At 37.1% G+C, this 12,599-nt stretch overlaps 3 protein-coding genes across 3 annotated transcripts; all 3 read right to left on the bottom strand.

Moving 5' to 3' along the window:
- Positions 1 to 112: 112 nt before the first annotated feature.
- Positions 113 to 1,389, bottom strand: LOC128880349 (superoxide dismutase [Cu-Zn]). The gene is made up of 4 exons (XM_054130350.1): positions 1,139 to 1,389; positions 965 to 1,061; positions 499 to 686; positions 113 to 409 (listed from the first exon to the last, which is right to left on the bottom strand). The coding sequence occupies exons 1-4, from the start codon at positions 1,199 to 1,201 to the stop codon at positions 299 to 301; spliced, it is 459 nt and encodes a 152-aa protein (XP_053986325.1). The 5' UTR covers positions 1,202 to 1,389; the 3' UTR covers positions 113 to 298.
- Positions 1,390 to 1,596: 207 nt separating this feature from the next.
- Positions 1,597 to 3,453, bottom strand: LOC128880340 (zinc finger HIT domain-containing protein 2-like). Its single transcript, XM_054130334.1, has 5 exons — positions 3,312 to 3,453; positions 2,923 to 3,217; positions 2,573 to 2,833; positions 2,298 to 2,501; positions 1,597 to 2,213 (listed from the first exon to the last, which is right to left on the bottom strand). Exons 1-5 carry the CDS (start codon positions 3,359 to 3,361, stop codon positions 1,890 to 1,892), a joined length of 1,134 nt encoding a protein of 377 aa, XP_053986309.1. The 5' UTR covers positions 3,362 to 3,453; the 3' UTR covers positions 1,597 to 1,889.
- Positions 3,454 to 3,572: 119 nt separating this feature from the next.
- On the bottom strand, positions 3,573 to 5,690 carry LOC128880347 (uncharacterized). The gene is made up of 3 exons (XM_054130346.1): positions 5,506 to 5,690; positions 4,060 to 4,201; positions 3,573 to 3,983 (listed from the first exon to the last, which is right to left on the bottom strand). The coding sequence occupies exons 1-3, from the start codon at positions 5,651 to 5,653 to the stop codon at positions 3,638 to 3,640; spliced, it is 636 nt and encodes a 211-aa protein (XP_053986321.1). The 5' UTR covers positions 5,654 to 5,690; the 3' UTR covers positions 3,573 to 3,637.
- Positions 5,691 to 12,599: the final 6,909 nt, after the last annotated feature.

Raw genomic sequence — 12,599 nt, 5'->3', positions numbered from 1 at the left:
GTTCCTAGTAATTGTTATAGTCTTGTATGCAACGAGTACGATAATATTAACAGCTGTAAAACCAATTAAAATTTATGGAAGCTTGTATGTAACCACATAATCAGTTTACAAATACACTGTACTATGTACTTTATTGAAGATTCAACATCACTGTACCAAAGATTATAATACATATAACATATTTCTATCGTGGAAAATCAGGAATGATATTCGAGCTGATATTCCAACTGTAACAGTCATAATATCATAATTCTAATAGTTTTGTAATTTTATTAGTATCGGATGAAAATGTATGTATTTAGGCTTTCGCAATGCCGACAACGCCGCAGGCGAGGCGGGCACCAGCGTTTCCAGTTGTTTTTGATAACTCGTGTCCACCTTTGCCAAGATCATCAGGGTCGGCATGGACCTGTTATCGCAAAGAAAACAACATACATAAAATCAAATTTACAATAAGATTACAGCAATTCAAGTAAACATCATCGTGCAGTTTCTTACCACCAGGGTTCTGCCGATTATATTGTTCGGTCCCTGAAGTTGGATCATTTTGTCCGTTATGTTAACATTTGCCACTCCATCGGCACCTGCCTCAACATTTCCCAAGTCTCCAACGTGACGTACGGCTGCATCTGGTGCACCGTGATCCTTTCCTAGAGGATTGAAGTGTGGGCCAGCGCTCGTACAACCTGTTCAATTTATAATAACGATAATAGAGGGAGTAAAAATTGATATCACCATTGGGAGGTCAACAAAACTACGAAACGCTAGAATTTGAGAATTAGAATTCAATTACCTAGGAAACTGAATAATACAAGCGTTACTAAGCTTCTAAATTGTGCATTCTCATCGAATAAAAGTAATTTGCATTTGTTATTATCTGTTGACCTCTAAATTCACCTCCTCCAAGCGTCATCGAAATAGTTGACCAATTCGAAGATTTTTATAATAATTAAGTAACACGTACCGTTAGTGTTATCGCCGAATTCGTGAATGTGGAAACCATGCAATCCTTTTTGCAAGCCGGAAACCTGACCAGTGACCTTCACCGGGCCCGAAGCATCCTATTTAATAGTTCTCGTTATGAAAAATAAATATGGATGCAGATCGTAGCATGAAACGTTCTTGAAGAATCGCTTACCCCTTGTTCAAAGACTAAGGTGCCTTTGGCATCACCCTGAAGAACGCACACGGCTTTGACCATTTTCAGAAGATTCTCGACTGAGCGGAACGACAATCGCAATAAGAATGAAGCTCTCCCGCACCGACCACCGACAATTTATAAGGTGCAATTATCGTTTTGCTGAATCACGAGCACGAACACACTGTCGTGTATCGTTTCACAGGCTTTCGTGCTGATAAAACGGCGATTCTTAACGTTCACGAAGTGTATAATGGCGTAATTCACGGAGCCCGCGATCAATTGAACATCAATGCACTAAGATCAAGGTCAAGTGCAGAAATCATCAAGAATTTCATGAAAAAAAAGCATTAAATCATTTGGTTTACGCTTCGTGCTCGAGGTGGCGCGTACCGATTCTTATTTAGTGATTCTCAGGGGATTGCTATTGGATGTATTCAAAAAGCCCATCGCTCACTGAGCTGCTCTGTAAGCGGTACTAGTGGCGCCATCGGTGGAAAAACACCCAAGTTTGTAATAAAAGTAATTCTCAGTGTTGTTATTGGATGGCGCCACTGGTAAATTTTAAACAATAATTGTTTATTTTGTATAAATGCATAATTATTACGATTCTTTGACTTATAATACTAAAATATATTTGTTAACATGTCAAATTGATCGTTCCTATGAGTACTTGCACAAACTATTTATTATACTAAGCATGCCTAGTACAATAAATACGTTATGTCACAAATATATTATTTATATTTATTTATGTACACATTCCAAGGTGGCTATTTTTAATCCACGATAAATAGTACTCCAATTTTTTGCAGTACAGAAGAAGAATCTTTTTTGTCAGATTTATATTATGCATGTTATACTTTTGCGCAAACATTTTCGAGAACTCTTTGGTTCCAGTTTTACTTTTATGCTTGGATATTTCGGTTTTTGCTTCTGTAAATAATCTGTGCAATTCAGAGAGGGCTATAGCGATATAAAAATATTTGTTGTTTTCTTCGGGTCCTTGCATTATCATATCTGCAGCTTCTTTGAAAGCTGATATGGTTAGTTCGTCTTGGGGCAACCAATTGCACTGAAAATGATAATAGTGTTTTCTTTTTAAATCTATACATAAAGCAATGTATAAAGTAGAAGTACCAAACTCAATAGTACATACGTTAATAATATTGCAAACAACCGAAGCTACTGCTGATTCAGCATTTTCATATACTTTGTTTTGTTTCATATTATCGGAGAGATCGAGAAAAACGACTGTAGCTTCTATAGGACAGTTTAAATAATCGCCATTGTAGTAATTTGCTATGTACGCGTATGCATAGACCACGTTTATTAGATTAAAATGAACATTCGGAGAGGCTTTCTGTAAAATATAAAGTATTACTTCCCTTGTCTATACTGAATTTATTATATCAAAAGAAATAGATAAATTACTTGTAACTCATTAAATATTGGAACATCTATCAAAGGAGGGACTTGTATTCTTTGTTCGTCATCTTCTTGGTCTATTTCTTGTACCAATTTCTTTTTAATGTGATAAGTCCACCATGGAATCCAATCAGGTAGCAACTTTTCTATTTCACCATTCTTTACTAATGCTTCGAATTCTTGTCTTTCAGCATCGGTTAGAGCAGACCACACTTCGTCTGCATTATTTAAGTTCACATTTCGTAATCGATTTTCTAAGTCTGGCACCTAAAAAATATATTAGTCAAACACCTGAAAAAGAAAACAGTGGAGAAAAACATTATTAAAGATCGATACAAATAACAATTTTTATTTACATCTTCCTCATCATCTGAGTCTAACTGTTCTTCTGGTTCTACTTCCTCCTCGTCGCGTATATCATCAGTTTCTAAATCAACGTTTTCCAAAGTTTGCTGGTGTACTCTCTTGAGAATTTCAACCATTTTCTTTCTGTCTTCTGGGTCATTCTCGTAAGATTTTAATTCTTCTTCCACGCATTGCTGATAAAAACTTTCCGAACATTCTAAGTGAACTTCAGACTTGTAACAGTCGATATTACAATATCCTACTCCACATCGTGGACAGACGTATTTTCTAGCACGTGTATTGCATCTAGAATCAAAATTTTCAAAAGTTATTTACCACAATGCCAAATCAAGCATTGTTTACGAACACAAATTTTAAGGTTAGGTCTAACGTTACATACAATTTGCAAAGATTATCCGTATTTGTCGTGCTTGATCCTGGACTGTCCATGTTTTTATTAAATATATTTGAGAAATCTTAATAATCGATACAATTTTTATGTTAGTGTAGGAATTTAATCAATTTTATTCGCGCGAGATCTTTCACGTGTTGCGATAACCTTTTTCTGTTCATACTCTAAGCGACTCCACATATGTAAGTATGCTAATAATTAAAATATTTTTAATGATACATTTAAGAAACAAATATCAGATTTTCAAAGGTCGTGGTTTACATATAAAATTGTTTATTTATATTCCTTTTATAGAGCAAAATAGTAAGAGAGTCTTAACCTAAGTTACTAAAATACGAGACTGTCTCTTCGACTAAAGTACCATTCTTTAGTTTTTTATATTTAAATTCAGGTTCTTTTCGCTTGGACTTCCAAACTTTAGTATCTGCCTTCGCTAAGATTGCTTCAGGATCTACAGCAACTTCTTTACATTTTGCTAAATTCGTTTCATCTTCTATCATTTGAATTTTCCTCTTTTTTTGAGGTTCTTCAACCTCTTCTTTATCCGTTAGAAAATCCACAGAAGAATTGAGCAACTTTATACCGCTGCTATTGCTTACAGCTTCCTTGTCATTCGTACAATGACCATTTTTTGTCTTTTTATTCTTTAGTTTAATCGATCTGAGAAAGTTTTATTATTATACATAACAAAAATGAAACCTGGGGAGCAAAATCATTACATTTCTAGTTCATATACTTCTCTATTGCTTCGTCAAGTTTCTTAGCAACATAATTCTGAAACGATGGACTCACTCCAAAGTTTTCGAATTGATCCTTCCGCTCCAAATTTTGTCTTAACGATTTAAGAGTTGTGGAATCTTTGGTACGTACAGAATTATCTAAAATAAAACAAAATGTAGCAGTTAAAATAAGGAAAAGAATTCGTTTGTTTAAATTGTTTATAATTCAAAGCGAGGAAAGAATATTTCAGCATTATATGTCAGAATACTGAGAAATACAGAATATGCCCACATCATACAGCGTTACACACAGTCTAATACCATCATAAAGCAAGATTCAGCGTAATTATCGATATCAATACACAGTATAGTATAGCAAATCATAGTATAATACTGAATATTCTAGCAAAATAGTGCATAATCCTGATAAATACATTCATTCTTGTATTTAAAGTGCGTAACTGATTATACAAAGTTATTGCACCACTGGTTACTTATTGCTAGCTTATTTCCATTCTTCATATCATCGTATAGCTTCGAAGTTATTTCAGGTGCTAATGATTATTGCTCCAACCTGGATTATTTTAACAATATTTTATTTAATCAAATAATTTTAATGAGTGGCGCCATCTACTAGAAACTGTGGAAACTATTTTCACTACAAACTTGGGCGTTTCGCCACCGATGGCGCCACTGGACTAGACGAACGATATTTACTGCTTTATTAAATAACTACTCAAAAACATGATTATTTTGACATATGAAGTAGTATATTGTAGTATTATAAGGTACCGAATCGTATTAATTATTCAATTATGTTAAATAAAATGTTACTGATTAAAGCCAGCAGTGGCGCCATCTACTAGCAACTGTGGGAACTATTTCCACTACAAACTTGGGCGTTTCGCCACGGATGACGCCACTGGTACTAAAATCCGCTCACTGAGCGGCTTAGTGAGCTGTGGTCCTTTTTAATCCTTCCAGTCACTATAGCATCTCTTTTAAACTCATTACAAATGATCTAAATGAGGCACATAAACGTTAATTTCTCTCTATCTTCCTTTCCATAAAGGAAGTCATACTTTTGAAGTCATACAGTTTGAAACTGAGATTTCCATATCAAATGCACTGCAGGGCCTTAGATCAAACATGGTTCCGAGTCGTATCATTCATTCATGTATTTAAGGTGCGTAACTGATTATACAAAGTTATTGCACTACTGCTTACTTATTACTACCTTATTTCCATTCTTCTTATCATCGTCTTACGTGACTCCTGGATTGTTTTAATACTGTTTGCAGTATCTTTTACTTTTCATTTATTGGGGCCCGCTGGCCCCTCTCTAGCTCGGGTACCTCGGTGTTGCTAAGCCTGTACTGTAGCTACAAACACCGCTACAGCCCCTGAGGGCCTGATAACAACAGAAGAGGGAACACGAATGAAAGTGAGGTTATAAAACTTACCGTGTGTATTTGTCTTCTGAGAATTGTTGGATATCGATGTAGACAAAGAAGTATTTTTGTAAAATTGATGATCCGTCGCTTCCTTTAACGCGTTCTTCGATATTTCGTCCTCCGAACTCGTCGAGTCGTCACTGTTATCGTTCACCATCTTTGGTATCTCGAATGGTACGATGAATCGATCATCAGCAATCGATAATCGAATTCAAAATTCAAAAACACGTTTCTATCAAGTTTTTCTTTCGTTAACAATCGCGTTATAATATCGAGCACAACGGGTATTAAATACATTGAAACATAGAGGCGAGAGTGTAAAAATCAATTTAAATTTAATTAACTCATTGCCGAAATTTGTTTATTAGTTAATAGTTATAAATTTTGTACAGAATGTGAGTATTTGAAATACGTGTAAAGATGTTCGTATATTGTACAATTATTTATTAGCAATAATACCCTTTGATAGTAATTAAAAACAGAAGTCTTGAGTGTTTCATAAAAAATTTACATTAGAGGGGATTGATGTAGAAGTTACCTTCATCGTTTAATCAAAGTATACGCGAGTAAATTAACTAGTAACTATGATTTAATCTAGATACCAAACTAACGAAAATTAATCGATGTTTAGTCGTTCTTTCTTCAAAGTTTAAACGAGAGAACCGATGATATATACCGTTACCGAAAAAGAGATAGCAGGGTAAAAAATAAAATAAGAAGCAGAGAGTAGAAATTATAACAGGTGGATGATAAGAGACTTACTTGGTATAATAATAAAATAAACGGAATATAGATTCATACATACAGACCATCATAAGAGTATTTAGCAATCTAAAATTTTTACTTGTATCCCCGTACAGTGTTATCAGATTTCATTCATAAGTTCAGTTTGATTGAATGCTATTGCATCGCTAGAAGATGTATTTAATACCACACGTACAAAAACCAGTGACCAAGCAATCGTTTACCGTAAACAAACCGTTGTTCTCGAAGGAAATGAAAAAGATAATGATGAAGATCAGCGTTTTCCAAACTAGAAGGCGCTCGAGGACTATAGAAACTTGTTTAATAAACAACCCCGTTCGAAAACGTTAGGTCAAGAAATGTTACTTGAATTTCACGTTCGTTATTACATTATTTACAACGCACAGCACGGTGCCTCTGTATAAATTCAATTTAAAATGATTTCTAAGACACGTTAAATATATTCGCCTTCGGAAAGCGTTTGGAAAGTAGCTGGGAGCGAAGATGAAGAAGAACGAAGAAGAAGAAAATGAATATGGAGTACTTGGAAGTGTGTCTTAAACATAACCAATGATATATTTTAAAATATTATAATTATTCTCTGTCCGAGAAGAAAACACTTCGACTAAATTATGTCAACGTGTTAACGATTGATTAACAAGAATTACAGGCGCAAAATTATTTCAATCGTTTCTGACCTATTCGATGCTGGCTCGAAAGGAACAATCGTAGAGACGTGTGGTCTAGAAACTAAATGGACGGGCGAAGTCGAATATTGCCAACGATGTTTATGTACACGATAATGATCGTTCTCTCGTCCCCTAATAAATTCAATCTTAATCTAAATACATTTAATAATATATTCTCACTTTGCATCATCGTCACTTACGTTTCTTTTTTCTTTTTTTTTTTTTCAATTTTATTATTTTAGTGCGCTTCTGAGAGGTTTCATGTACACTGTTTTTATTTTCTTCTCTGTTTTAATTAATCGTTATAACCACTTGCTGCTTGCTTTTAAACAATACGTTAAATGTATAAAATATACAAGGATGCGATGCCCGCGGGTACATTTTATACAGATAGACGGTATTTAAACATAAGGTATATGTGTATGTATATCTTTCATTTTCCTTTCGCTACTAAATGTATCTTTGATGTGTGCATTGGCTTTTGGCTCGTTTGTCAATTTGTTTTATTTATTCATTTATTTCTTTGCTTGTCTGTTTGTTTTCGTATATGACATTGCGTGTACTTATTATACTTATATATTTACCTTCCTCGCCGCGTACCTCAATGTACAGTTAATGTTTTGTTTTTATTCATTTTTTTTTTTTTTTTGCTAAGGCATTTGTAATGGCAAGTATATTTTAAAAGTGCTGATGTCTAAACGCGCGTGAATACTTATTTTTCTTTTTTTCCATTTTTGTACAGTTTATAAAAGTATATTGGCCAGTTATGTAACTTCTAATTAGCCAGCTACGTGTCAAATCACTTAAAAAATGATTCGCTCGTTAGAAAAAGAACTAATCTTCTGCGTTTTTATTTCATTATCATTTTTTTTTTTCCACGTTTAAATTCAATTGCGCCTTTATAATCCGTGGCCACTAATTGTTTACTCTCTATTATGCATGCAACTTTACTTTTATGCTCGTTACTCGGTTAATTCTGGTTTTTTTTTGTTTTTTTTTTATACCGTTTAATAAAATATATTTAACCGCAGGCTAGAGAACCGGAAACAGGAAGTATACGTATGTGTCTCCAGAAGTATGTATTCCGTCGTTAGATTCTGTCTTTCTTTTATTTCTTTTTTTTTTTATATTCTTTTATTCTTTTTTTTCTCTTTGTATCGTTTTTCCTTTGTCAAGTGGGACCCAACGTTTGCGTTTAATTGATGATCGTTACGAAAATTTGTCCGCCCCCGTATCTCGTTCTTTCTTTTGTATAACTCCGACATAACGAATGGAGAACTTTCATTGTGACTCAGTTTACACCGAACGATGATAACGTTCAATTTCAATTTTTGCTCGACGGGTCTTTAAATTTGAACTCGGCGCGTAATCGTTCACGCCGTAATTTTGTCGCAAGTTAATTGCTCGCAGAAATAAATTGCTGTACGTTCCCGTTACATATCCAATCGTTCGAATAAGATGTAAACGTAATCTACAGGGTGTCCCAGAATTAGTGTAAGAGCCGGAAATGGAGGGTAGCTGAGACGATTCCGAACAACAATTACCTTTGCAAAAATGTGGGATGAGGCTCCGTTTTTGAATTATTAAAAAAAAAAACCACCGCTCAGCTGGCCACGCCCGCCGTGACCTGGAGCAGCCAATCCTGGCTCAAGCCTATGTTCTCGCGGCTGAGCGCGCGCTACTCGAGCGCTGCGATTGGTCAGTGGTTTTTTCTTAATAATTCAAAAACAAAGCCTCGTCCGACATTTTCGCGAAGGAAATTGTTGTTCGGAATCGTCTCAGCTAGGCTCTTACGGGAGTTCTGGGACACCCTGTGTAGTTAGGATCACTGATCGGCGCTAAAATGATCCAAACGCGAATTCGTTACGCAAAACGATTACAACGTTCGAAACGTTCGGTGTAAACTAGCTTTGAGTGTAATGCCAAGTTGCAGATGGTGTAAGTTTCGACTAAAACCCCTCGTCCGACTTATGCGAATTATTATTTGCTCGAGCCACGAGCTGGCCTAAACGAAGTGCATCTTTGTACACACGCGCGCATATACACTTACATGTACCGTGAATACACGTGTATTTATTTCCGTTTTTTTTTTTGTTTTTGCTTGCAAACAGCTATCGCTCAAGCGCGCTGGATCACTCTGCGAACAATAGTGTAGCGCTTAACAAAGATCGGTGTCGGTAAAATAATTCGATAAACTCTCTAGCCACTATCTTTAGATCGTCTCGTAACGATACTAATTGTTAGTTGTTTTTTTTTTCTTTTGCTTTCTTTTAACCTACAGAATAATAGTCTAATCTTATTACGTTACTTCGATACAATGTAACCTTCGCTAAAAGCTCGTCTGAACGTGTAATATCGAATTGTCGATTGCTTGTCGCGATAGAAAGGCAAACGAGGATTGCGGGGCTCGAAAGAAATCAAGTGTTTCTGCGACTAGAGAGTCGGTGTGTGTGTGTGTGTGTGTGTGTGTGTGTGTGTGTGTGTGTGTGTGTGTGTGTGTGTGTGTGTGTGTGTGTGTGTGTGTGTGTGTGTGTGTGTGTGTGTGTGTGTGTGTGTGTGTGTGTGTGTGTGGTTGTGTGTGTGGTTTCACGTACAAGAGCATCCTGGGTGTTTTTATCGAGAATGTTCGCACGAACTAAAATTACAGCAGAACGAATGACAAGCGAAGCGCAAAGTTCCTTCTAAACGCCTCGTCCTAACCGATTGTCGCGCGACGAAATCGCTCGCAGTTGAGCCCCGGCAAGAGTGGGGGCAAGGTGTAGGTTCTATTCGCGCTAACTTCTCGAGATGCTTTAAATCGGTCGAACAAGGATAGAGCATTTTCTTTCGTTTTTCCTTCTATCCTAGTTCGATCGACCGACGGACTGCGTTAAATCTAATCTACAAAAGCATCTCGAGAAGTTAGCGCGAACAGAACCTACACCTTGCCCCTGTTCTTGCCGCGACTCCGATTTTGTCGTCGCGCGACGGTCAATTAGGGGCGCAGGATAACGTTGTCTGTCAGTGGCGTACTCGAACGTCGGCGTACAACGGATTTACAATCGAACGAAAGTACAATGTTGATCGTTATAATCGCAAATGCTTATATTCGAACGCTTTCGTATTCTTTCTTTTGTGTGTGAACGATAACCCGACTATTCTTCCCAGAGCGATAAGAATATTTCGTCGATCGTTCAGCCTCTGCACACTCGGTTCGCGGACGCTTGTCTCGTTCGTACGAAGCCTGCGCGTGTCTAAGGGTGTCGCAATTGAAATAAACATCGGATAGGCCTGCGACCGAGTGCGGAAAAGTCGAACAACGACGCGGAACTGAATAATTGAACGATAGTTATAATTGCTTCACTTCGTATTGTTTTTTTTTGTTTTTTTTTTACCTTTTTTTGTATCGTTTTCCGTTTATATATATACATATATATATCTGGTTCATTATTCGCAACTTTACAATTATACTGCGTCTCGAACAAGCATCTATTTCTTGAGTTTTAATTTAATCCGCTACTATGCTTGCTTGGGGCTTCCACTCTCAGTTTACATCGAACAACAGATTCACCGCTCTTTAAACATTGGTAACAAACTTAGCCGACGATGTCTAATAGAAAAACGTCAAGTGATTCGTACCAGCGCTTGCATAGCATACATACAGATTCATACGATAAGCGCGACGTGACAGATGCACGCTTATGGTGTGAATTTTGTAGAAAACTCTTTCGTAGAAAATTGACGCTAGGGTAATGTTTATTTTCTCTCTCATATATATACATATATATCTCACTCTCTCGCTCTCTTACTTCTTGTTTTTGTTTGTTTTTTTCCTCCTTTCTTTTTTTTTTAATTAATTTTTTTTTTTTTTCGTTTCCTTACAAGGCGTTACTACGCAGGTTTCTCGCATGACGAAGATGACTTCTACGTGGTGCCACACTACTGGGTCTCGCTAACAATAAATGCATATTCCAATAACTACAGTTACTCGTCGAAATATCCACCTGTGCAACTCTGAACCGAGGATATACGGATTTACCTCGGTGTAAATTCGAGCTCGAAGCTAGATGCTATTCGGTTTGCGTGAAGTTAACTGAATCGTTGAAACTGATACCAAGAGAGATTTGTTCAGGAGGACTGCTTCGTTATTTATACTTTAGAGTGCGTTAACACGTCGACTGCCAGACAAATAAACGTGAAAATTTCTGCGAGGCTAAATTTGAATATTGCAGAATTAGAAATGGCGTAACGCAACGTTCGTGGTAGTACTTGTTACCTCTTTGGAAATGACCAATCTGGATTAATTTTTACGGACTCCACGCCTTCAGAATTAATTCATTTAATTCCTCGGCGAAAATCCTTGTCACCCACGCGTGACTGACGGTGGCGATCGACGCGTTAAAGTGGATCGGAATCGATCATTCCAGCTTTAACCCCTTGTCTTACGATTTGGGTACAAAGTGTCTGACTCGTGGTCTTCATGTCCGATTCGAATTCCTAATCGCGCGTCTCGCACGTTGTTACAGGCTCTAGCCTGTAAGAAACAACAAAGGGTTAAAATTGACCTAAGCGAATACGGTACGAGTGGATACTCGTCGAATGGCTGTACGCATTAAAATGAAAAACGCTGGAAAACTAGAAGTCTGCTCGAGTAAAAGAGAAGTTGTCGAGATGAAAGCTGTCGATGAACAGCGGCTAGCCTAACCGAGTTACCTGTACGAGATCTACAAGGCAATCGAGGTGTAAGTTTCAGTGTGGATGACCGTTTAATATCTTCGATTTCGTTGTTTCGATCGCTTGCGGGCTCTTAAACGATGGCTACACACGGGAAACAATAATCAAATATACATTTTCTTTTTTATCGGATCACAGAGCGTAGGTCTACTTAGGATCTAGGGAGTCGACGACGCGCTAAAACCAGTCTTGTGTCACCCTGTAGAGATCACCGAGAGAAACGCTTTGTCAGTGTACTGTCTAACGAAGCTTAGCATTCTACTTGGCATTGGACAGTCGCATGTTTCGTTATCGATCGTTTTTTTTGTGTCGCGTTTGATCCATGAAACCGGAAACGGAGGTTTAGGTCTACGACTGTGTCTCAGCTATACTTCTGCCGCTCGACTACGCTCGATTATTCTTTTTTCTTTTTATTTTTCGTGGGTCCTTGGGAGAATTGCTTCAACGTCGGAAGCCAATGACGTCGCGAAGGGAATTTCGAGAGTTACGTGCATTGCGAGATTGGAGGGTCGGGGGTAGGTCTCCTGTGAAACGAAGGAATTCTGCCTAGCGATGGGCGTTTCGCTCTCTGCCATTTCGCTCTCTGCCATTTCGAATGATTTCTGGGCAAACGATGCAGGGATGCTTCTCGATATCAACAGATAACAGTCCAAAGCATTGCATCAGATTTTTCTAAAAGTATTTCAGCGAAAGTCACTGATTCGTGAAAGAATTACGAGATAGATTAGGTCTTCAGTTATTTGGAATGATTTCTATGCGAACAACGAAGAAAAGCTTTTCAGTATCGATAGATAACAGTCCAAAGCATCGTATTACATTTGTCTGACCCAAACTTGTAACTCTCTTTCGAATAAGAAATAATTAACTCTCTTTCAAAAATGTTCCATAAGATGAATCAGATCTCCAGCTGTTTAAAATAATTCCTATACAACCAACAAAGGAAAGCTGTTCGATATC

Source organism: Hylaeus volcanicus, chromosome 7 (genome assembly GCF_026283585.1).
Source record: "Hylaeus volcanicus isolate JK05 chromosome 7, UHH_iyHylVolc1.0_haploid, whole genome shotgun sequence".
Classification (NCBI taxonomy): domain Eukaryota; kingdom Metazoa; phylum Arthropoda; class Insecta; order Hymenoptera; family Colletidae; genus Hylaeus; species Hylaeus volcanicus.
The sequence above is the reverse complement of the archived record's forward strand: the minus strand, read 5'-3'. Positions and strand labels throughout refer to the sequence as shown.

What these genes read in the sequence shown, in the direction of transcription:
- LOC128880347 (XM_054130346.1), bottom strand. Translation starts at nt 5,653, where the DNA reads ATGGTGAACGATAACAGTGACGACTCGACGAGTTCGGAGGACGAAATA. An exon ending in TCAGAAGACAAATACACACG is followed by an intron (nt 4,202 to 5,505) that starts GTAAGTTTTATA and finishes GTTTTATTTTAG; the next exon opens with ATAATTCTGTACGTACCAAA. An exon ending in CTTGACGAAGCAATAGAGAA is followed by an intron (nt 3,984 to 4,059) that starts GTATATGAACTA and finishes AAACTTTCTCAG; the next exon opens with ATCGATTAAACTAAAGAATA.
- LOC128880349 (XM_054130350.1), bottom strand. Translation starts at nt 1,201, where the DNA reads ATGGTCAAAGCCGTGTGCGTTCTTCAGGGTGATGCCAAAGGCACCTTA. An exon ending in CCTTAGTCTTTGAACAAGGG is followed by an intron (nt 1,062 to 1,138) that starts GTAAGCGATTCT and finishes ACTATTAAATAG; the next exon opens with GATGCTTCGGGCCCGGTGAA. An exon ending in TAATCGGCAGAACCCTGGTG is followed by an intron (nt 410 to 498) that starts GTAAGAAACTGC and finishes TTGCGATAACAG; the next exon opens with GTCCATGCCGACCCTGATGA.
- LOC128880340 (XM_054130334.1), bottom strand. Translation starts at nt 3,361, where the DNA reads ATGGACAGTCCAGGATCAAGCACGACAAATACGGATAATCTTTGCAAA. An exon ending in CAATATTTAATGAGTTACAA is followed by an intron (nt 2,502 to 2,572) that starts GTAATTTATCTA and finishes TATATTTTACAG; the next exon opens with AAAGCCTCTCCGAATGTTCA. An exon ending in TTGTTTGCAATATTATTAAC is followed by an intron (nt 2,214 to 2,297) that starts GTATGTACTATT and finishes TATCATTTTCAG; the next exon opens with TGCAATTGGTTGCCCCAAGA.